This window comes from Trichomonas vaginalis, chromosome V (assembly GCF_026262505.1).
Source record: "Trichomonas vaginalis G3 chromosome V, whole genome shotgun sequence".
Classification (NCBI taxonomy): Eukaryota; Parabasalia; order Trichomonadida; family Trichomonadidae; genus Trichomonas; species Trichomonas vaginalis.
In genome coordinates, this window is record NC_067207.1 from 24,030,334 (window position 1) to 24,054,380 (window position 24,047).

A 24,047-nucleotide genomic window follows, 5' to 3' on the forward strand; every position below is an offset into this window, starting at 1 on the left:
AGTAACACTATCATGGTGTATGGGGTACATGGAATAATATCAATCATGAAGGCATATACAGTGTCTCGAAGTGGAAGAAAATTGAGAGGATATAGTTGGTCGGTCAGAACCCTTAATAATAATTCAGAATTGGCCGACCACTTATAACGATGCAATACGATGCTACCTGCGTTCCAGAGGAGTTGAAGGAGACTGTTGCAATTGAAGATTGCATTTTTGGTCTCACACAAGAGAAGCTTCAAGATGCTATTAAATATCTTTCCCAGAAGCCAGAAGAAGATCATGAGTTTATCTACAACTGCATCAACAAAGCCGCCGAAACATATTCTGTTTCATTCAAGCTCTATGGTGATTTGTGGGCTGGATTAGGCTGGAAGTTAGCTGCATACCCGAATACAAGATTTTCTGACTATCTTCACCGCCGTGGCTTACACGATCAGACAATTTTCACATGGGAAGCAACAGCCAAAGAGTACGAAGAGCTCTATCCAAAGGACTCTCCACAAGCCGCTGTTTTTAATGAAGATGTCGACACTCTCAAGAAGCTTTCTGACAAGCAGGGAGCATTAGATGGCACAGTAGATATCGGTGGTGTCGATTACAACCTCTTAGACCTCGCCGCTTATGCTGCAAAGCCAAAGACGTTCTATTATCTTCTTTGCCGCCCAATGGAAGTCACAAGGAACACAGTTGAAGCCGCTATTGTCGGTGGAAACCCAGAAATCATTGATTGGGTCAGAAAGAAAGGTTTATCTTTCGAATTAGCCCAAGAAATCGCTGTTGAGAACCATCGCAACGAGTTCTTAGCCACACTTATCAAGCACTACGATCTTGAGAACGTCAGTTCCGTCAAAGTTGCTCTCAACGCTTTCAATACACAATTCTTCTGCTTCTTACTCAAGAACGGCTTTCCATTGAACAAGTTGGACCGTTTCGATACAACACCACTCATGGTCGCTGCTGCAAACAGACACAATCACCTCGTAAAGTACTTACTCAAGCATAATGACATTAACGCTGCAAAAACTACAGGAGAAACAGCTCTAATGGAAGCTGCTACAGCAGGATGCTACGAAATGGTCAAATACCTCCTCGCAAACGGTGCTAATAAGGATATGAAGGATTTCGAAGGAGAAACTGCCGCTGACAGAGCAAAGATCCAAGCTATCAAATCTCTCTTATAAATACATCTAATTGTTACTAAATTTTTAATTTTTTTTATTCATTTTTTTTTTTCCTAAATTTTACATTTGAAAGCCAAAATTTTTAACACTTTCCCCAATATGATTTAATTCATTCATTATTTTTCATATCTAAGGAAAAAATATATTGGATAATTTTTAATTTCTTCATTATATTTTATCTTTGACATGAAAACTCCATGACTAGGGGTATAATATCAAAAAACAACATTCTTTAGGTTCAAATCAGGAATACTGCCGAATCCTTGATATATACATGATCCGGAATAATTCAAATACAACAAATAGTTTAAACAAATAAATTTTTGATTGAGATAAGAATTATAGACTTTAATTTCGAAGTTTTAGAAATTTATTGTGTTTGATTAAGTTTCCCTTTGAAGTGATTCAGATATTAGGTATCTACATATAAGTGATGCACAAACTCAAAATTTTGGTTGGAAGCCGGTGTATGTATCTTTATTAATAAAAAGTATTGCCTGAACTTATCAAATATAAAATTCCATGTTAATACTAAACTGCAATTGTCTCAACCATGCATTTAACATCAATGATGGACTTGTCATTTCAAGAACAATTTCGAGATTATTTGTTTTCCTTTTTTTTAACGGAAAAGATGATTTTTTGTTGTGCTTAGGATAGTTCATTGTTGAGAAAGAATCTTTTTGAGAATAAATTAATTCAAATCTGAATTGTAAATATTAATTCAAATTTTTAAATTTAAGAACCGTTTTTGACAATTTTGCCAAATCCAAATCAATGTTAAGTTTGTTTCTTAGTTTCATAATGAGCGGTCGACACAGACATCGCATACCTTTAACAAATGGGCAACTGCAATTACAACAAAAAAAGCTAATGTTCTTTGTGGCCCAGGAAAATATTATTATACATTAGGAGAAATTTCAGCTTACCAGCCTGTTCAAGTTATCGGACATGAAAACGAATTCTGGAAAATTAACCATAACGGACAAGATGGATACATCGAATCAAAATACCTTTCTGTTCCAGGAACTGTTACTGCATTGGTTGGTCTTAATATTCGCGACAGACCAAGTACAATTTATGACGTTGTTGGAGCATTGGCACCCGGTACGAAGATAAATATTCTTGAAATTACTAATCAAAATAATCTTAATTTTGTTTGGTATAGAATTTCAGAGGGATGGGTTTGTGGTGAATATGTTACAATTTGTGGAGAATCTTCTTATTCTAAACCTCCAACAACAGGTCGCATTACCGACTCTCAAATGCAAAAAATGGGTTGGTCTAACTACAATTTAGAACAGCTTAATGAATGCATTCAAAAATTCGATATCACGACATCTCAAAGAAGGATACATTTCATTACCCAGTGTACCTATCTATCAGACCAAGGCAATATAAATAAAGAAAAAACATCTGGAGCAAAATACGTGGGAATAGGGTTGTTAAAAATATCAAAAATTAGCGTTTTGAAGACACCATGGTGTCTTATAATTTTCCCTTCCTTATTGGCGTGTAGAAATAAATGCGCCAATAGATTGAAGAAGAAGAATTGTTTTTCTCTTAATGAACTTTAATCCTTTTGATATAAGAATATTAAAAACATTAATATAATTTCGATTTCGGAAATTAAATTTCCAATTTTTTTGTCGATTTCGGAAATAACAGGATCCTGCATCCAACACGCAACAACAAAACACAAAACACACTTTTTGGTTCTTTCATCGTTTTAATCGTAATTTATGTAATACATGATTTGGATAAATTTTACAAAAATAGAACCTATATTATATTCTTTTCAAAAATTCTTGCAAATCATCAAAAATAATTGTATTTTAAAAAACGATCAAATTATCCTTTCATTATTTTAAACTTAAATTAGTTTTTATGATTGACTAAAGCAATCATATTTATTCATCATTAAATAAACAAAAAAATAATATTTGAGAGTTATTTCAAAAAAAAACACATTGAATTTATTAATTTGTCTCAATTTCAGTATTATAAATTTTTATAATTTCAATATTTTGAAATACACTTTTTAATATTTCAATATTTATGATATTTCAATGTATTAAGTGGTCTCAAATTGAGCTTCTCAAATATAAGTTGGCCTATTCAAATAATAAAATTAAATAATATTTAAAATAATAAATAAAAGTGATTGAGGTCATAGCAAAACGGCTGTTTCAGTCATTAATTCTTAAAAATAAAAAGGGTAAAAACTAAATAAAATGGGTAAATTCAATAGTGTCTGTGCTATCGTTCAATTTGAAGGTGTCTTTTGAAACCGCAAGACACATTGAATTTTTGAATAGTGTATTATGGTTTGACAGACACCAATGAAAAAAATAAAATGATATTTATTTTAAATATATAAGATCCTTATATAAAATATAAATATTTTATCCTTTTATTTTCTTGTTTTAGAAATTTTTTTTATTGAAAAATCAATAAAACTAACTCCAAAATAAAATTTTTGATTTAAAGACACTATGATGACACCAGGCAAATCTTCCAAGACACATATCGTCGGGAATCTAACAACCCTACGTGGGAAGAACAGATATTGGAAATATTTTTCAGGATGATGGACCAAAATATAAAGGAGCTGGATACTTACAAATGAAGGGAAGATATTTGTATCAGGCGTTTGCTAACTACATGGGTGACCAAAAAATAATGGATGGCGCTAATTATGTTGCTAGTAAATATCCATGGATATCTGCTGGTTTTTTGTGGAAATACCATAAAATGAATGATCTATGTGATAAGGGTATTTCATTGGAAAAAGTAACAAGCATCATCAGTGGAGATTTTCATGGATATAACTCCATAAAACACTATTACAACATTGCTCGCACAGTTTTTAAAATCCTTTTACTAAAATTTTACACAAATTCATTTTGTTTGTTAAACTTATTAAAAAACAAAACATTTTTTTAAACATTTGTTAATTTTTACGAAAGTATCTTAGGTAGATCACATATGGTGTTTGTGAGTTCCGGAATTTGGGTTTATAAATAGTTCTTTGATGTGGAAAGAGATTGATTTTTTTTTTTTGATTTTGATATGTAATTTAGATAATAATAGAAATTCAGCATTCTTTGCCAAAGTAAATAAACTACACCTATAAGTTGAAATGTTTTTTAGAGTTAGATCGTTATAGAAACTTTAGATATTTTTTCAATGTTTAATGTTTTTTCTTCGTATTTGTTTTTCCTCGACTTTTATAGAAATTTCGGACATAATTAATCATTCAAAATTACACCTAAGCTCTAACGGTCACATTTTGTAATATATTTCATATTTGACTTTGTTTTCCAAAGAAAGGACATTGCTTTATAGGGTTAAACGAAATCGGTTAATGATATAAAAAAATGTTCCGAAATTCTTCATATTTTGTTATGTGATGTAGAACTCTGTTTCTTTTTGTATGAAATTATGATTTTTCTTGAAGGTTATTTCATTTTTCTCATTATTTGTTCAAAAATAAAAATAAAAATAAAAAAAATGTAATTTTGTTTCCGATTACAAATTCCTAAACAATTGGGATACTAATTGGAAGTAATTTCTTTCTTGAGTGTTACGATTCAATCGAAACTTAGATATGAATAAAAAAAAAAATATCATCAAATGTTAAATGAACACTAAAAATTTATGCATGATAAATGATTAGCTTGATTTTTTTTCCGATATTCCACATACTTGCTTGATCTGAAAACGTATTTGCATTTCTTATCTGAATCTGAATAAATTGAATGCATCTGACATTGAGATCTCAAATTATCAGTTCACCGTTGTGAACAAAAATTAATTATACTTAATATACGATTTAATTTCTCCAATAATATTTCTATTCATTCAATTTTTTTTGAATAAATTCGGATATCTATCGTTTTTTTCCATTCATAATATTGATTCTGTACTTATGATTTCTTTTATTTTTACAAATTTTTTTTAAAAATTATCGTATTTTTAAATTCACTTCATTTATGTTTTTCACACTATTTCTTCTCCGTTCAGCCCATGGAATGGATCTGGGAGAAATCAAAGACTTATTCACCAAGAATGGAATCAAACTAGACCAAGATGACATCTCAAAAGAAATCAAATCTCTTATCAATCAGCTTGCTGATGCCAAAACAAAGATGTTACCACTTATCCAAGAACTAACAACAAAGTTTGAATTGTCTCCAACCGTTGAAGAACTCCAAACGTCATATAACGCCGTCAGTAAACTTATGAGCAATAAAACAGCTCTTGTCGATATACTTACCCCTGAAATGTCGGCACAAAAAGAGGAATTAAAGATGCTTTTAGACGAATGGAAGATTGTTGGAAAGTTTTTGCGTGTTTTCGGATTTGATGATGGAAAAATTAAGAAAGTCATCGAAGCCATCTACAAAAACGATAAGAAGTTCACAATAGAAGACGCAATCAACGCTCTTGGCTATCCAACTGGCTACCTTTACTACATGGCAGATGGAATTAATGGAATCTTCGCAGAAAAGGGCATTACAATTCCAGATTTCCTTGCTCATTTCTTCATTGAATCCAAGAAGTTCCTTGCATCCATCAAGACACTCTCTGAAGCTATTGCAGATAACAAGATCACCCTCGTTGAAATTTTCAAGGAATTTGATGCCGCATTTGACACAAGCCTTTCTGTTATCGATGCCATGCGTACAATCTTTGGAAAGACGATGACATTGTTATTGTATCCAATTGTTCAACTTATTCCTAAATCCGAAAAGGAAGTTGTCAGCAGATTTACAGATCTTGTCTCCCTTTATGATGACATTCTCAAAGAGGCACTTCCTCCAATGATAACTTCTCAACTCAAAGATACCGCTGGTCCATTTATGGAAATCGCAAGGAAATCCATTGATACAAAGGAGTTGACAATTCCTGAAGATGCAAGAGAGACCTTCCAATTTATTTCAACCTTCTTTGACAACCAAACATCTTCATTTCCCAAACTTCAGATGCATCATCATTCCAGAAATACTTCTCAAAGGATAGTCTCATTCATGCATTAATGGTAGGAGATCTCCATTAATGAAGGGCATTGTTGTAACAATGATTGGTGAAAAGCCAACAGATGAAAGAGTCAAGAATTTAGTTAATGAGATCACAGCATCTCTTGATGAAAAGGAAAGAATTCCTGTAGGATTCAATGAAACTGTTGTTGAATACTTATTTGATAACGGCTATCCATTAAGAGGAATGAAAGTTGATGTCACATTCAATGAATTACTTAAAGAAATCGGTTTTGAACCATATGATGTTGACACAATCAAGCAAACAATTGATGTCTTAATTTCATTCTTTGATAAGCATAAAGATGCTGCTCCAGTTATAATTACAAAAATCAAGCGTATCCTTAATGAAGTCAAGAATATTTGTTACACACCAGATACCAAGGTTTCTGATCTTATCAAGCTTTGCCCATTCGGTGATGCCGTCATTACATTACTTGAATGCTCATCCAAGCTTGATGATGCTTCAATTAATGCAACAATTGAACAAAGGCTGCTTACTTCAAAGATTTCACATTCCAAGGAATCAAGGTTCTCCAACACTTGATAAGTGGATCGAACTTGGCAATGCTACACTCGATACATTCCTTGTCAACGTTATCACATCAAGCGAAGAAGGCAAGAAGTCTGTTGAGCAGGTAAGAAAGGTTATTGCTGTCTTCAATGAGAAGAAGGAGAAGATAACAGGAAATGACATCAAGAACATTTTCGGAAAAGAGTATACTGATTTCGTTAGTGCTCTTAATGAATCAACTCGCTTCACATATTATACAACAGGACAGTGGTTGAATCTTGTTACAGGCATTGATTTCACACCAACAATGAATGCTTTCTACCAAATCACAGCTTCTGGTGCTCAGGGATCAGTCAAGTTCGCAGCAATTGCAGATGCCGGTAATAAGTTAGAAGACCAGCAACAGGAGCTCGGCAAGAAGTACGAAATCGGTAATAAGAAGTTATCCACAGGTGCAATTATTGGTATCGTTGTTGCTGTTCTTGCAGTTATCGCAATTTCTTGCTTCGCTGTTTATTTCTTCGTCTTCAGGAAGAAATCAGTAGATACTGCATCATCATCTCAAGTAAATTTGGTTTAAGGCTCCGGTCCCACCCTCTCAATTTTAAAAGTTTTAATATCTCCACCAATATGAGTTTTTGATACTTTTATTTTAGTATATAATATTATTATGTAAACACTATAGTATTGTATATTTAAACTGAGTATTACTATTATAGTTCATCTTATCTGAGAATTCGGTATTTTGACAAATTTCAACTTTGACTGGTGAAACTATTTATAATCAAAAAAGCCCACGACATTTTATAGCATATTAGTGATACATTATATTGTTATTAGTAAACTTGATTTTCAATCTCTTCTAGATGAGTTATTTGTTTTTTTGAAAAAATCTAACAAATCACTTTTTGACAGAATCTAAAGATTTTTGATTTGTGAAAGTTTTAATAATATGATAAGGTTTATATATGCTATCATAATATAATAAAATCATATAATATTACATTATCGCTATATATGTCGAATATTAAAAAATTGTATATTAACATTTTTTGTCATATCTTGATAATAAAGAAAAAACTCTCAGTTCCCCTTCGACAAATTGTTAGAATGCAACTAAAGTTTATTTTGATATAGTGAGTTTGCTTCTAAAAAAATATATGAAAGAAGAATTAGATTTGCAAGACCCCTATAAAAAACCATTTTTGCGTCGAGAATAACTTCATGCACGATTAATTGATATGATAATAAAAATCATATATGATAATTACTTAATATAGGCAACAATATTGTATTAATCACTTTTTGTCAAAACGGTTTTTCGATAATTGAGTATTCAATTTTCCAAAAATCCATTCAATAATTTGATTTATAATTCAACGTGTAAGAAAAAACTCTAAGTTCCCCTTCGACAATTTGTAAAGAAAATTATATAGTTTCTATCGACACTATTTGTATATTCTACCTTCTTCGGTATTTCGAAGAATTAGGTTTGCAAATTTGATATTTTTGATGTATTTATTCAAATTGAGAGGATTTTTGACGATAGAAGTAGGTGTTTTTTGAATTACAATTTTATATTGATGTGCATGATAAAAATTTGAACTTATATTATGGTGACATAGTATAAGTCATAATGTATTAATATACAAAAGATACTATCAAAAAATTCCTTTCCAATATGTATAAACAAATCGATTTTTTAAATTAAATTTAAACCTTAAACTCAATATATTAAAAAGTGACATTATTTTAATTAGAAGTACAAAAATCCATAGTCATAGAATTATCAAATGATTGAAAATTGTTATAATTAGGCGCATTATACTCATTTATGAATTTACTATACTATATACTTTGCAAATTTAAAAATCCAAATTTTCAATTTTTAAAATATCATTATTTATCATATATCAAATAGTAAAGTTAGTATATATCATGTTTAAAACGATAATATAGTCAAATTCGAAAATTTTAAAAATAGATAATATTTAATTTTTATAAAATATTGGTATATGTGCAATATATTGGTATATTTTTACTCCTTATTAGATACTCGTCCTAACTATATGCAGCAATCATGCAGGACTGGAGCCTTAAGTAAAGAGTTTCGATTTTAGCAAATATAATTTTAAGGATTTTTTTCCCTTTGAACATTTGAAAGTTTTCTACATTTCTAGTTATTTATTGTTGAATGTGTATAATAATAAGATATTCCAAATGCTTTCATAAAAAAAATCGAAAATTAAAAATGATTTATTACTTATTTGCTGCTTCAGCTTACTTCTTTTCTGCTTCTTCTTTTGCCTTCTTTTCTGCCTCTGTTAACCAGATTTGGCTCGCTTTTTCATAGTATTTTTTGCGATCTTCAAGACCATTTTGTCCACCATTGACTTTCTTCGTAACTTGTTCAACAGTAGCACCTGAATTACATAATGTGTTCATCCCATTTTTTTGCCACCAAAATGCGGCAGATGTCCATGGATAATTCGCTGCAACGTAATCAACTCCTTTCATAACATCCTTGTCACCAATTTTATCAGCCAATTGCTGATAGTTTGATCTTCCAGTCAATTGCAAATATCCAGCTCCTTTGAACTTTTTACCATCGCCTTCATTAACATTTCCAAGGTCTTTACGATTTTCGTAAGCATCTCCGCTTGCTAGTTCCTTAACAAAGTTTCCATGCACGGATTCATGAGAACATTGGGATAAGAAATGGCGAAGGCTTTCTACAGTATTGATGCTAAATTGTTTGAGGCAATTATTTAGATCAGCAAGGTTGTATTTGCTCCAGCCCATCTCCTTCATCTGCTCATCAGTGACTTCTAATGTCATTGAGAAAAATGATTTATTATAGTTATCAGTTCACTTTTAAAATTGATAGAATTCCCAACTTCACATTGTCACATTTCAACATTTTCTCCATGGTATTTTGGTCCTAGTTATTCATATTTTTATTATTAATTTGCATTATTCTTGTATCATTGAATTGAATGAAGATATAAAATTCCAAGCGTTCAATTTTGATTGGGCATCTCACTTCACATCATCATTTTATTATTAAGATACATATGAATGAATAAATAAACCCGAAATATAGAAGATGAAGTGGAAATCATTCAATTTACCACCAAACAATAAAGATATATTGATTATTGATTACTTGTGAAAATCTCGAAATTAATTTTTATATCCCTTCATTAAGGATGTCAATTTGGAAGAAAAGTGAGAAAATTCCTAAAATGCTAAGAATGAATTTTCCAAACGTATTTTTTTATCTCATTTTTTTGATTTTGAAAAAAATTTGGAGAGAAGAACTCTTCGTTTTTGAATTTTATCACGATGGTTTTAAAGTATATTAGACACATGTATTGGTATTACTATTTTTGTATATTTTGAGAGAAAATCCCTAAAAAGTGAGAAAATCTAAGACGGTTTGAGAAAATATATAAACTATTGAAAATTTGAATTAAACTTCTAATTTGGAAAAAAGAAATTTGGAAAGAAGAAAATTCAAAAATCGAGATTTAGACTCAGCATCAAATGGAGAACAAAATGTTTCTTCATATGAAGGAAAAAAATTTCTTGTGAAGAAATAGTGTTTTTAAAATTTTATTGTATGTAATGAAATAAACAAATATTAAAATTATTTTTTGATAACAAGAAAATTCCCAATAGAAAATATTTGAGAGAAAGAAAAAAAGAAAATTGAAAAATATTACTCTCCTTTATATTTCATGAGATTTTAAATTTATTCTCATAAAATTGACAATTTTATACGTTTAGATGAAAATAATGATTTTGGTTGAAATAGAAATTATTATTTGCTTACAGCTATGTTCCGTACCGAAATGCATCACTAGAAAAAGTGACAAAAGTGACACTTACTCTTATTTTGCGCGGCAATTTTTCTAAGTTATTTTGTTAAGCTAAATGTGTTATATATCAAATCAGCTTTATAAATATTATAGAAAAGTTTATTTTTATTTTTATTTTTAATTATTATTATTATTTTTTAAATTAAAAGAAAACATTAGAATTATATGGATATATTTAAATTAATTATAAAAATAAAATGAATATATTGAAGTTTGAGTTTATAGGATACAATTTTAGAGGCATTTTGGCTGAGAACTATGGTCTGCGAGGTACATGGATAGAATCAGTACCTCGCAGACTATAGTTCTCTATATGGCGCCGAAAATTTTTGGTGAAATGTCGTCGCATTTCACCAAAAATTTTTCGGCGCCATAGGAAGAATTGGAGGGTGTGAGATACTATTACATGCTATAGTACTCACACCCTCCAATTCTTAGCCAAAACGGCAAAAATTGCTCACAATTTCAACAATTGTGAGCAATTTTCAGCCATTTTGGCTGAGAACTATGGTCTGCGAGGTACATGGATAGAAATCAGTACCCCGCAGACTATAGTTCTCTATATGGCGCCCAAAAAAAAATTTATGATTGTTTTTTATCAAATCTTATCCATATATTTCTATTAATGTTAATATATATTTTATCAATTATATTTTTTAAAATAATAAAACAAATCCACTAATTTAAAATTGGCGGCCAAACGTCACTTTTGCTAGTGATGCATTTCGGTATGAATAATTTGCTTACAGCTATCAAATATTTTTGCTATTTTGATTAAAATTTGTTAATCAAATTAATAAATTTTTTCTAAATATCTTAAATATCTGGATCACTCACATATACAATGAATTGAACGAAAAATAATACAAACTCAACTAAGTTTCCTGTCTTTCAACTAAAAAAAATTATGCAAATTAAATTAAATTGTTTATTCAAATATAAAACAAAGATGAAGTAATTACAGTTATCATAAACTTTATGAATAACTCTGTAATTGGTTCAGATTTCGTAAAAATATTTTTAATTAATATCGATAAAGAATACGTTTACCTACTATCACAACATATCGATAAACAAGAGTAGAGTGAATTTTTATCATCGAAATTTTTAAAAGCTGTAAGCTGGAAGGAAAAATCTTGTTTTTCTGAGTTAGTTGTAGAACTATTGATGCACGAATTATCATTGTGATGTAGAAGAATGTCAATGTACTGACTGAAGGATATGAAGTGAATGATTGAATTTCATTGAATTTCAATTTGATCAAAAATTTGTTGAAATGATATGAATGTGTCAACATCTGTATCACTCTCTTTCACTCCTTCCCTATTCTTTCGGAACGAAGCTAGCTCAGCTTTCGCTGAGCGAATTGACACTTTTGATGCCTAAACGTACATGCTCTCAAATTTATCGAAAAAAATTATACCACCTAACTAGTATATTCTTATTTTAATATGGATTATCCTATAAATCCACACTAAAATATATTTAAATCAACTTTAAAAAAGTTCGAACCTGCGCGTCTCACTTTTTAAATTTTCGAAAAGGAAAATTATATTCTCCTAAAATGAAAACAATTTTCCGAATTGACATCCTTACCTTCATTCATTATCTGAACAGTTTAATTGAAAGTTAATTACTCGTAAATGCTTAATGCTGTGTTAATAGATTGTACAGCTATAAAACTGAGGAATCATTAAACTTGCTTCTGTAGTTATTATTGCAAATGTAGTGTTCAATATAATATCAAAAATTCAACTCGGGTTTCAAGTACAAATATAATTCAATAGTCAGCCAAAACCTCGCACATTATAAAAATCATGGAAACATTTGTTTATCATGTCGATAAATTCTCATGATTTATGAGAGCACTTTGATAATTGTTAGGTAAAGTAGTTAAGCTGTTTGAAACCCTGATGATTGATCATATGCATTTGATTACAAATATATGAAATAGCTTATTCAATTGAAAATTATCTTTTAATGGTAGCAATAGTTTGAATCTATGAAAGAGTTTATTCAAATGAACAATGAATCATTATATGAATAAATTTGGTGACTCATTAAAAACCAGAAAAAGTCGTTTATGGATTTAAGTCTAAAGATAGTATTTAGCCTTCATATTTGAATTACATGAATTCATAATAAAAAATAAGTATTGATAAAATAAAGTACTCACAAAATCTAGATTGAAGAGGCGGTCAATGACTTTTGAGGGGAAATTAACGCATGGAATTTAATATTATTAGGTTGATATTCTTGCTTATTATTTCAGAAAAAAATCTTAAAAATTTCAATATGAAAATTGAAGCAATTCAAAAATTGCTAACATGTAAATTTAATATCCTATGCATAATTTCATATTTTGAACATTTTTTATTTTGTTTTAAAACTTAAAATTTTGCGAATTTAATAATTTATAAATATATATACGTAATATATATATTAAAATACACTAAATTTAATTGTTAATTGACGTTTTTTTTGGGAAAATGAATTTTATCAAAACATGCCTGAATCCGAAAATTTGAAAGAACGAATTACACAATCATATATGTAGAATTCAAAATACAAACTTAAAGATCGTATACGTTTAAAATTATTCAGATTGTGTTTGATTTCCACTCATTCTGTTTCTTTTGAACTCTAACACTAACATTTCATGATGATTACATGATCCATTTATACATGGTTGAATTGTTCCAGATTCTACCAGAAAATCAATCCAAATTTCGCAATGCATTCATGTTGATTGGACAAAATTTAAAATTTATCAGCCTGTTTCCAGAGAAACTCATATATTCCCTAATGAAATGTAATTTTTGCTACATTTATTTCAATCAAATTTCAAAAAATTGACTGCAGAGCTTGAAAAGGTGATGAATCATGTTGTTATTAGATGTACATATTAGATTTACTATTTCCAAAAAAATGCTCAAATTTGAATAGTTTTTAGAAAATTTGGAATTACACTCCTTACATTATATATAATTAAATGTTTAAATTTTATTTATTTTTCCCTTTTAATTTTATAACGTGCTCTATCAAAACTAACCTCTCAATTGAAGGCCACAAAATCTAAGTAGTGAGGGTACACAAATTTTGTATGGAGTACGGTTCAATTTTTGAGAGCCTCACTACTTAGATTTTGTGACTACCTTATTATTCTAGATTATTAATCAAACTATGCAATTTTATATTCTGCCGTAAAAACATTGAAATTATGCCATTTTCGAAAAATCACTTGAACTCTCTTCCAAATATCTAATTTTATTAGAGTTTTTTTAAAAGAATTTACCACGGGTAATTGAATACTCTTTCTAAGTTATTCATGAATAGTTTTGTGAATTTGAGTAACGTTGTTGCTGCTACTAGAATATCTATTCAATATAAAGAAAGGTATTTCAATTTTATGAAATTTTGAACTCGAATTAAGAGAAAATACATTAATTACTTGTTGGATAGATGCCTGAATAAACAATAGAGATAAAAATTGATATAACATATTTTTAATGAACGTTTAAAATATTTTGAATGAATTATTCACCCTTTTATTTTTTATCAGACCCTATTGTTAAAAACAATGCGGAAGAAAGGCGGTTCAATTTCGATGTTTTCTGAGGCAGACAATAACCAAAATGGTCAAAATTCAAAAGAAAACATCGAAGAACTTGCTCGCAATGTTTTTTAGAGTTAGATCGTCATAGAAACTTTAGATATTTTTTCAATGTTTAATGTTTTTTCTTCGTATTTGTTTTTCCTCGACTTTTATAGAAATTTCGGACATAATTAATCATTCAAAATTACACCCAAGCTCTAACGGTCACATTTTGTAATATATTTCATATTTGACTTTGTTTTCCAAAGAAAGGACATTGCTTTATAGGGTTAAACGAAATCGGTTAATGATATAAAAAAAAAGTTCCGAAATTCTTCATATTTTGTTATGTGATGTAGAACTCTGTTTCTTTTTGTATGAAATTATGATTTTTCTTGAAGGTTATTTCATTTTTCTCATTATTTGTTCAAAAATAAAAATAAAAATAAAAAAAATGTAATTTTGTTTCCGATTACAAATTCCTAAACAATTGGGATACTAATTGGAAGTAATTTCTTTCTTGAGTGTTACGATTCAATCGAAACTTAGATATGAATAAAAAAAAAAATATCATCAAATGTTAAATGAACACTAAAAATTTATGCATGATAAATGATTAGCTTGATTTTTTTTCCGATATTCCACATACTTGCTTGATCTGAAAACGTATTTGCATTTCTTATCTGAATCTGAATAAATTGAATGCATCTGACATTGAGATCTCAAATTATCGGTTCACCGTTGTGAACAAAAATTAATTATACTTAATATACGATTTAATTTCTCCAATAATATTTCTATTCATTCAATTTTTTTTGAATAAATTCGGATATCTATCGTTTTTTTCCATTCATAATATTGATTCTGTACTTATGATTTCTTTTATTTTTACAAATTTTTTTAAAAAATTATCGTATTTTTAAATTCACTTCATTTATGTTTTTCACACTATTTCTTCTCCGTTCAGCCCATGGAATGGATCTGGGAGAAATCAAAGACTTATTCACCAAGAATGGAATCAAACTAGACCAAGATGCCATCTCAAAAGAAATCAAATCTCTTATCAATCAGCTTGCTGATGCCAAAACAAAGATATTACCACTTATCCAAGAACTAACAACAAAGTTTGAATTGTCTCCAACCGTTGAAGAACTCCAAACGTCATATAACGCCGTCAGTAAACTTATGAGCAATAAAACAGCTCTTGTCGATATACTTACCCCTGAAATGTCGGCACAAAAAGAGGAATTAAAGATGCTTTTAGACGAATGGAAGATTGTTGGAAAGTTTTTGCGTGTTTTCGGATTTGATGATGGAAAAATTAAGAAAGTCGTCGAAGCCATCTACAAAAACGATAAGAAGTTCACAATAGAAGACGCAATCAACGCTCTTGGCTATCCAACTGGCTACCTTTACTACATGGCAGATGGAATTAATGGAATCTTCGCAGAAAAGGGCATTACAATTCCAGATTTCCTTGCTCATTTCTTCATTGAATCCAAGAAGTTCCTTGCATCCATCAAGACACTCTCTGAAGCTATTGCAGATAACAAGATCACCCTCGTTGAAATTTTCAAGGAATTTGATGCCGCATTTGACACAAGCCTTTCTGTTATCGATGCCATGCGTACAATCTTTGGAAAGACGATGACATTGTTATTGTATCCAATTGTTCAACTTATTCCTAAATCCGAAAAGGAAGTTGTCAGCAGATTTACAGATCTTGTCTCCCTTTATGATGACATTCTCAAAGAGGCACTTCCTCCAATGATAACTTCTCAACTCAAAGATACCGCTGGTCCATTTATGGAAATCGCAAGGAAATCCATTGATACAAAGGAGTTGACAATTCCTGAAGATGCAAGAGAGACCTTCCAATTTATTTCAACCTTCTTTGACAACCAAACATCTCTCATTTCCCAAACTTCAGATGCATCATCATTCCAGAAATACTTCTCAAAGGATAGTCTCATTCATGCATTAATGGTAGGAGATCTCCCATTAATGAAGGGCATTGTTGTAACAATGATTGGTGAAAAGCCAACAGATGAAAGAGTCAAGAATTTAGTTAATGAGATCACAGCATCTCTTGATGAAAAGGAAAGAATTCCTGTAGGATTCAATGAAACTGTTGTTGAATACTTATTTGATAACGGCTATCCATTAAGAGGAATGAAAGTTGATGTCACATTCAATGAATTACTTAAAGAAATCGGTTTTGAACCATATGATGTTGACACAATCAAGCAAACAATTGATGTCTTAATTTCATTCTTTGATAAGCATAAAGATGCTGCTCCAGTTATAATTACAAAAATCAAGCGTATCCTTAATGAAGTCAAGAATATTGTTACACCAGATACCAAGGTTTCTGATCTTATCAAGCTTTGCCCATTCGGTGATGCCGTCATTACATTACTTGAATGCTCATCCAAGCTTGATGATGCTTCAATTAATGCAACAATTGAACAAAAGGCTGCTTACTTCAAAGATTTCACATTCCAAGGAATCAAGGTTCTCCCAACACTTGATAAGTGGATCGAACTTGGCAATGCTACACTCGATACATTCCTTGTCAACGTTATCACATCAAGCGAAGAAGGCAAGAAGTCTGTTGAGCAGGTAAGAAAGGTTATTGCTGTCTTCAATGAGAAGAAGGAGAAGATAACAGGAAATGACATCAAGAACATTTTCGGAAAAGAGTATACTGATTTCGTTAGTGCTCTTAATGAATCAACTCGCTTCACATATTATACAACAGGACAGTGGTTGAATCTTGTTACAGGCATTGATTTCACACCAACAATGAATGCTTTCTACCAAATCACAGCTTCTGGTGCTCAGGGATCAGTCAAGTTCGCAGCAATTGCAGATGCCGGTAATAAGTTAGAAGACCAGCAACAGGAGCTCGGCAAGAAGTACGAAATCGGTAATAAGAAGTTATCCACAGGTGCAATTATTGGTATCGTTGTTGCTGTTCTTGCAGTTATCGCAATTTCTTGCTTCGCTGTTTATTTCTTCGTCTTCAGGAAGAAATCAGTAGATACTGCATCATCATCTCAAGTAAATTTGGTTTAAGGCTCCGGTCCCACCCTCTCAATTTTAAAAGTTTTAATATCTCCACCAATATGAGTTTTTGATACTTTTATTTTAGTATATAATATTATTATGTAAACACTATAGTATTGTATATTTAAACTGAGTATTACTATTATAGTTCATCTTATCTGAGAATTCGGTATTTTGACAAATTTCAACTTTGACCGGTAAAACTATTTATAATCAAAAAAGCCCACGACATTTTATAGCATATTAGTGATACATTATATTGTTATTAGTAAACTTGATTTACAATCTCTTCTAGATGAGTAATTTGTTTTTTTGAAAAAATCTGACAAATCACTTTTTGACAGAATCTAGATTTTTGATTTGTGAAAGTTTTAATAATATGATAAGGTTTATATATGCTATCATAATATAATAAAATCATATAATATTACATTATCGCTATATATGTCGAATATTAAAAAATTGTATATTAACATTTTTTGTCATATCTTGATAATAAAGAAAAAACTCTCAGTTCCCCTTCGACAAATTGTTAGAATGCAACTAAAGTTTATTTTGATATAGTGAGTTTGCTTCTAAAAAAATATATGAAAGAAGAATTAGATTTGCAAGACCCCTATAAAAAACGATTTTTGCGTCGAGAATAACTTCATGCACGATTAATTGATATGATAATAAAAATCATATATGATAATTACTTAATATAGGCAACAATATTGTATTAATCACTTTTTGTCAAAACGGTTTTTCGATAATTGAGTATTCAATTTTCCAAAAATCCATTCAATAATTTGATTTATAATTCAACGTAAAGAAAAAACTCTCAGTTCCCCTTCGACAATTTGTAAAGAAAATTATATAGTTTCTGTCGACACTATTTGTATATTCTACCTTCTTCGGTATTTCGAAGAATTAGGTTTGCAAATTTGATATTTTTGATGTATTTTTCAAATTGAGAGTATTTTTGACGATAGAAGTAGGTGTTTTTTGAATTACAATTTTATATTGATGTGCATGATAAAAATTTGAACTTATATTATGGTGACATAGTATAAGTCATAATGTATTAATATACAAAAGATATTATCAAAAAATTCCTTTCCAATATGTATAAACAAATCGATTTTTTAAATTAAATTTAAACCTTAAACTCAATATATTAAAAAGTGACATTATTTTAATTAGAAGTACAAAAATCCATAGTCATAGAATTATCAAATGATTGAAAATTGTTATAATTGGCATTATACTCATTTATGAATTTACTATACTATATACTTTGCAAATTTAAAAATCCAAATTTTCAATTTTTAAAATATCATTATTTATCATATATCAAATAGTAAAGTTAGTATATATCATGTTTAAAACGATAATATAGTCAAATTCGAAAATTTTAAAAATAGATAATATTTAATTTTTATAAAATATTGGTATATGTGCAATATATTGGTATATTTTTACTCCTTATTAGATACTCGTCCTAACTATATGCAGCAATCATGCAGGACTGGAGCCTTAAGTAAAGAGTTTCGATTTTAGCAAATATAATTTTAAGGATTTTTTTCCCTTTGAACATTTGAAAGTTTTCTACATTTCTAGTTATTTATTGTTGAATGTATATAATAATAAGATATTCCAAATGCTTTCATAAAAAAAATCGAAAATTAAAAATGATTTATTACTTATTTGCTGCTTCAGCTTACTTCTTTTCTGCTTCTTCTTTTGCCTTCTTTTCTGCCTCTGGTAACCAGATTTGGCTCGCTTTTTCATAGTATTTTTTGCGATCTTCAAGACCATTTTGTCCACCATTGACTTTCTTCGTAACTTGTTCAACAGTAGCACCTGAATTACATAATGTGTTCATCCCATTTTTTTGCCACCAAAATGCGGCAGATGTCCATGGATAATTCGCTGCAACGTAATCAACTCCTTTCATAATATCCTTGTCACCAATTTTATCAGCCAATTGCTGATAGTTTGATCTTCCAGTCAATTGCAAATATCCAGCTCCTTTGAACTTTTTACCATCGCCTTCATTAACATTTCCAAGGTCTTTACGATTTTCGTAAGCATCTCCGCTTGCTAGTTCCTTAACAAAGTTTCCATGCACGGATTCATGAGAACATTGGGATAAGAAATGGCGAAGGCTTTCTACAGTATTGATGCTAAATTGTTTGAGGCAATTATTTAGATCAGCAAGGTTGTATTTGCTCCAGCCCATCTCCTTCATCTGCTCATCAGTGACTTCTAATGTCATTGAGAAAAATGATTTATTATAGTTATCAGTTCACTTTTAAAATTGATAGAATTCCCAACTTCACATTGTCACATTTCAACATTTTCTCCATGGTATTTTGGTCCTAGTTATTCATATTTTTATTATTAATTTGCATTATTCTTGTATCATTGAATTGAATGAAGATATAAAATTCCAAGCGTTCAATTTTGATTGGGCATCTCACTTCACATCATCATTTTATTATTAAGATACATATGAATGAATAAATAAACCCGAAATATAGAAGATGAAGTGGAAATCATTCAATTTACCACCAAACAATAAAGATATATTGATTATTGATTACTTGTGAAAATCTCGAAATTAATTTTTATATCCCTTCATTAAGGATGTCAATTTGGAAGAAAAGTGAGAAAATTCCTAAAATGCTAAGAATGAATTTTCCAAACGTATTTTTTTATCTCATTTTTTTGATTTTGAAAAAAATTTGGAGAGAAGAACTCTTCGTTTTTGAATTTTATCACGATGGTTTTAAAGTATATTAGACACATGTATTGGTATTACTATTTTTGTATATTTTGAGAGAAAATCCCTAAAAAGTGAGAAAATCTAAGACGGTTTGAGAAAATATATAAACTATTGAAAATTTGAATTAAACTTCTAATTTGGAAAAAAGAAATTTGGAAAGAAGAAAATTCAAAAATCGAGATTTAGACTCAGCATCAAATGGAGAACAAAATGTTTCTTCATATGAAGGAAAAAAATTTCTTGTGAAGAAATAGTGTTTTTAAAATTTTATTGTATGTAATGAAATAAACAAATATTAAAATTATTTTTTGATAACAAGAAAATTCCCAATAGAAAATATTTGAGAGAAAGAAAAAAAGAAAATTGAAAAATATTACTCTCCTTTATATTTCATGAGATTTTAAATTTATTCTCATAAAATTGACAATTTTATACGTTTAGATGAAAATAAGTGATTTTGGTTGAAATAGAAATTATTATTTGCTTACAGCTATGTTCCGTACCGAAATGCATCACTAGAAAAAGTGACAAAAAGTGACACTTACTCTTATTTTGCGCGGCAATTTTTCTAAGTTATTTTGTTAAGCTAAATGTGTTATATATCAAATCAGCTTTATAAATATTATAGAAAAGTTTATTTTTATTTTTATTTTTAATTATTATTATTATTTTTTAAATTAAAAGAAAACATTAGAATTATATGGATATATTTAAATTAATTATAAAAATAAAATTGAATATATTGAAGTTTGAGTTTATAGGTATACAAATTTTAGAGGCATTTTGGCTGAGAACTATGGTCTGCGAGGTACATGGATAGAATCAGTACCTCGCAGACTATAGTTCTCTATATGGCGCCGAAAATTTTTGGTGAAATGTCGTCGCATTTCACCAAAAATTTTTCGGCGCCATAGGAAGAATTGGAGGGTGTGAGATACTATTACATGCTATAGTACTCACACCCTCCAATTCTTAGCCAAAACGGCTAAAAATTGCTCACAATTTCAACAATTGTGAGCAATTTTCAGCCATTTTGGCTGAGAACTATGGTCTGCGAGGTACATGGATAGAATCAGTACCTCGCAGACTATAGTTCTCTATATGGCGCCCAAAAAAAAATTTATGATTGTTTTTTATCAAATCTTATCCATATTATTCTATTAATGTTAATTATATTTTATCAATTATATTTTTTAAATAATAAACACAAAATCCACTAATTTAAAATTGGCGCCAAACGTCACTTTTGCTAGTGATGCATTTCGGTATGATATAATTTGCTTACAGCTATCAAATATATTTTTGCTATTTTGATTAAAATTTGTTAATCAAATTAATAAATTTTTTCTAAATATCTTAAATATCTGGATCACTCACATATACAATGAATTGAACGATAAAAATAATACAAACTCAACTAAGTTTCCTGTCTTTCAACTAAAAAAAATTATGCAAATTAAATTAAATTGTTTATTCAAATATAAAACAAAGATGAAGTAATTACAGTTATCATAAACTTTATGAATAACTCTGTAATTGGTTCAGATTTTCGTAAAAATATTTTTATTAATATCGATAAGAATACGTTTACCTACTATCACAACATATCGATAAACAAGAGTAGAGTGAATTTTATCATCGAAACTTTTTAAAAGCTGTAAACTGGAAGGAAAAATCTTGTTTTTTCTGAGTTAGTTGTAGAACTATTGATGCACGAGTTATCATTGTGATGTAGAAGAATGTCAATGTACTGACTGAAGGATATGAAGTGAATTGAATTTCATTGCATTTCAATTTGATCAAAATTTGTTGAAATGATATGAATGTGTCAACATCTGTATCACTCTCTTTCACTCCTTCCCTATTCTTTCGAGAACGAAGCTAGCTCAGCTTTCGCTGAGCGAATTGACACTTTTGATGCCCTAAACGTACATGCTCTCAAATTTATCGAAAAAAATTATACCACCTAAACTAGTATATTCTTATTTTAAATATGGTATTATCCTTAGAATCCACACTAGAATATATTTAAATCAACTTTTAAAAAAGTTCGAATCCTGCGCGTCTCACTTTTTAAATTTTCGAAAAGGAAAATTATATTCTCCTAAAATGAAAACAATTTTCCGAATTGACATCCTTACCTTCATTCATTATCTGAACAGTTTAATTGAAAGTTAATTACTCGTAAATGCATTAATGCTGTGTAATAGATTGTACAGCTATAAAACTGAGGAATCATTAAACTTGCTTCTGTAGTTATTATTGCAAATGTAGTGTTCAATATAATATCAAAAATTCAACTCGGGTTTCAAGTACAAATATAATTCATAGTCAGCAAAACCTCGCACATTATAAAAATCATGAGAAACATTTGTTTATCATGTCGATAAATTCTCATGATTTATGAGAGCACTTTGATAATTGTTAGGTAAAGTAGTTAAGCTGTTTGAAACTCTGTATGATTGATCATATGCATTTGATTACAAATATATGAAATAGCTTATTCAATTGAAAATTATCTTTGTAATGGTAGCAATAGTTTCGAATCTATGAAAGAGTTTATTCAAATGAACAATGAATTCATTATCATGAATAAATTTGTGACTCATTAAAAACCAGAAAAAGTCGTTTATGGATTTAAGTCTAAAGATAGTATTTTAGCCATCATATTTTGAATTACATGAATTCATAATAAAAATAAGTATTGATAAAATAAAGTACTCACAAAATCTAGATTGAGAGGCGGTCAATGACTTTTGAGGGGAAATTAACGCATGGAATTTAATATTATTTAGGTTGATATTCTTGCTTATTATTTCAGAAAAAAATCTTAAAAATTTCAATATGAAAATTGAAAGCAATTCAAAAAAATTGCTAACATGTAAATTTTAATATCCTATGCATAATTTCATATTTTGAACATTTTTTATTTTTGTTTAAAACTTAAAATTTTGCGAATTTAATATAATTTATAAAATATAATACGTATATATATTTAAAATACACTAAATTTAATTGTTAATTGACGTTTTTGGGAATGAATTTTATCAAAACATGCCTGAATCCGAAAATTTGAAAGAACGAATTACACAATCATATATGTAGAATTCAAAATACAAACTTAAAGATCGTATACGTTTAAAATTATTCAGATTGTGTTTGATTTCCACTCATTCTGTTTCTTTTGAACTCTAACACTAACATTTCATGATGATTACATGATCCATTTATACATGGTTGAATTGTTCCAGATTCTACCAGAAAATCAATCCAAATTTCGCAATGCATTCATGTTGATTGGACAAAATTTAAAATTTATCAGCCTGTTTCCAGAGAAACTCATATATTCCCTAATGAAATGTAATTTTTGCTACATTTATTTCAATCAAATTTCAAAAAATTGACTGCAGAGCTTGAAAGGTGATGAATCATGTTGTTATTAGATGTACATATTAGATTTACTATTTCCAAAAAAATGCTCAAATTTGAATAGTTTTTAGAAAATTTGGAATTACACTCCTTACATTATATATAATTAAATGTTTAAATTTTATTTATTTTTCCCTTTTAATTTTATAACGTGCGCTATCAAAACTAACCTCTCAATTGAAGGCCACAAAATCTAAGTAGTGAGGGTACACAAATTTTGTATGGAGTACGGTTCAATTTTTGAGAGCCTCACTACTTAGATTTTGTGACTACCTTATTATTCTAGATTATTAATCAAACTATGCAATTTTATATTCTGCCGTAAAAACATTGAAATTATGCCATTTTCGAAAAATCACTTGAACTCTCTTCCAAATATCTAATTTTATTAGAGTTTTTTTAAAAGAATTTACCATGGGTAATTGAATACTCTTTCTAAGTTATTCATGAATAGTTTTGTGAATTTGAGTAACGTTGTTGCTGCTACTAGAATATCTATTCAATATAAAGAAAGGTATTTCAATTTTATGAAATTTTGAACTCGAATTAAGAGAAAATACATT

The 24,047-nt window shown here is 29.2% G+C and overlaps 3 protein-coding genes across 3 annotated transcripts, besides 2 other annotated features; 2 read left to right on the forward strand and 1 right to left on the reverse strand.

Moving 5' to 3' along the window:
* Window positions 1–149: 149 nt before the first annotated feature.
* On the forward strand, window positions 150–1,225 carry TVAGG3_0392800 (myotrophin family; the record flags this gene model as incomplete). Its single annotated transcript, XM_001584182.2, has 1 exon — window positions 150–1,184. The coding sequence occupies one exon, from the start codon at window positions 150–152 to the stop codon at window positions 1,182–1,184; it is 1,035 nt and encodes a 344-aa protein (XP_001584232.1).
* A 3,954-nt stretch (window positions 1,226–5,179) lies between these two features.
* Window positions 5,180–6,226, forward strand: TVAGG3_0392810 (bacterial hemolysins family; the record flags this gene model as incomplete). Its single annotated transcript, XM_001584181.2, has 1 exon — window positions 5,180–6,226. One exon carries the CDS (start codon window positions 5,180–5,182, stop codon window positions 6,224–6,226), a length of 1,047 nt encoding a protein of 348 aa, XP_001584231.2.
* A 1,094-nt stretch (window positions 6,227–7,320) lies between these two features.
* Window positions 7,321–8,836: a mobile genetic element.
* A 184-nt stretch (window positions 8,837–9,020) lies between these two features.
* On the reverse strand, window positions 9,021–9,578 carry TVAGG3_0392830 (chitinase family; the record flags this gene model as incomplete). The annotated part of the gene is made up of 1 exon (XM_001584180.1): window positions 9,021–9,578. The coding sequence occupies one exon, from the start codon at window positions 9,576–9,578 to the stop codon at window positions 9,021–9,023; it is 558 nt and encodes a 185-aa protein (XP_001584230.1).
* Window positions 9,579–17,294: 7,716 nt separating this feature from the next.
* Window positions 17,295–18,803: a mobile genetic element.
* The last annotated feature ends 5,244 nt before the right edge of the window (window positions 18,804–24,047 follow it).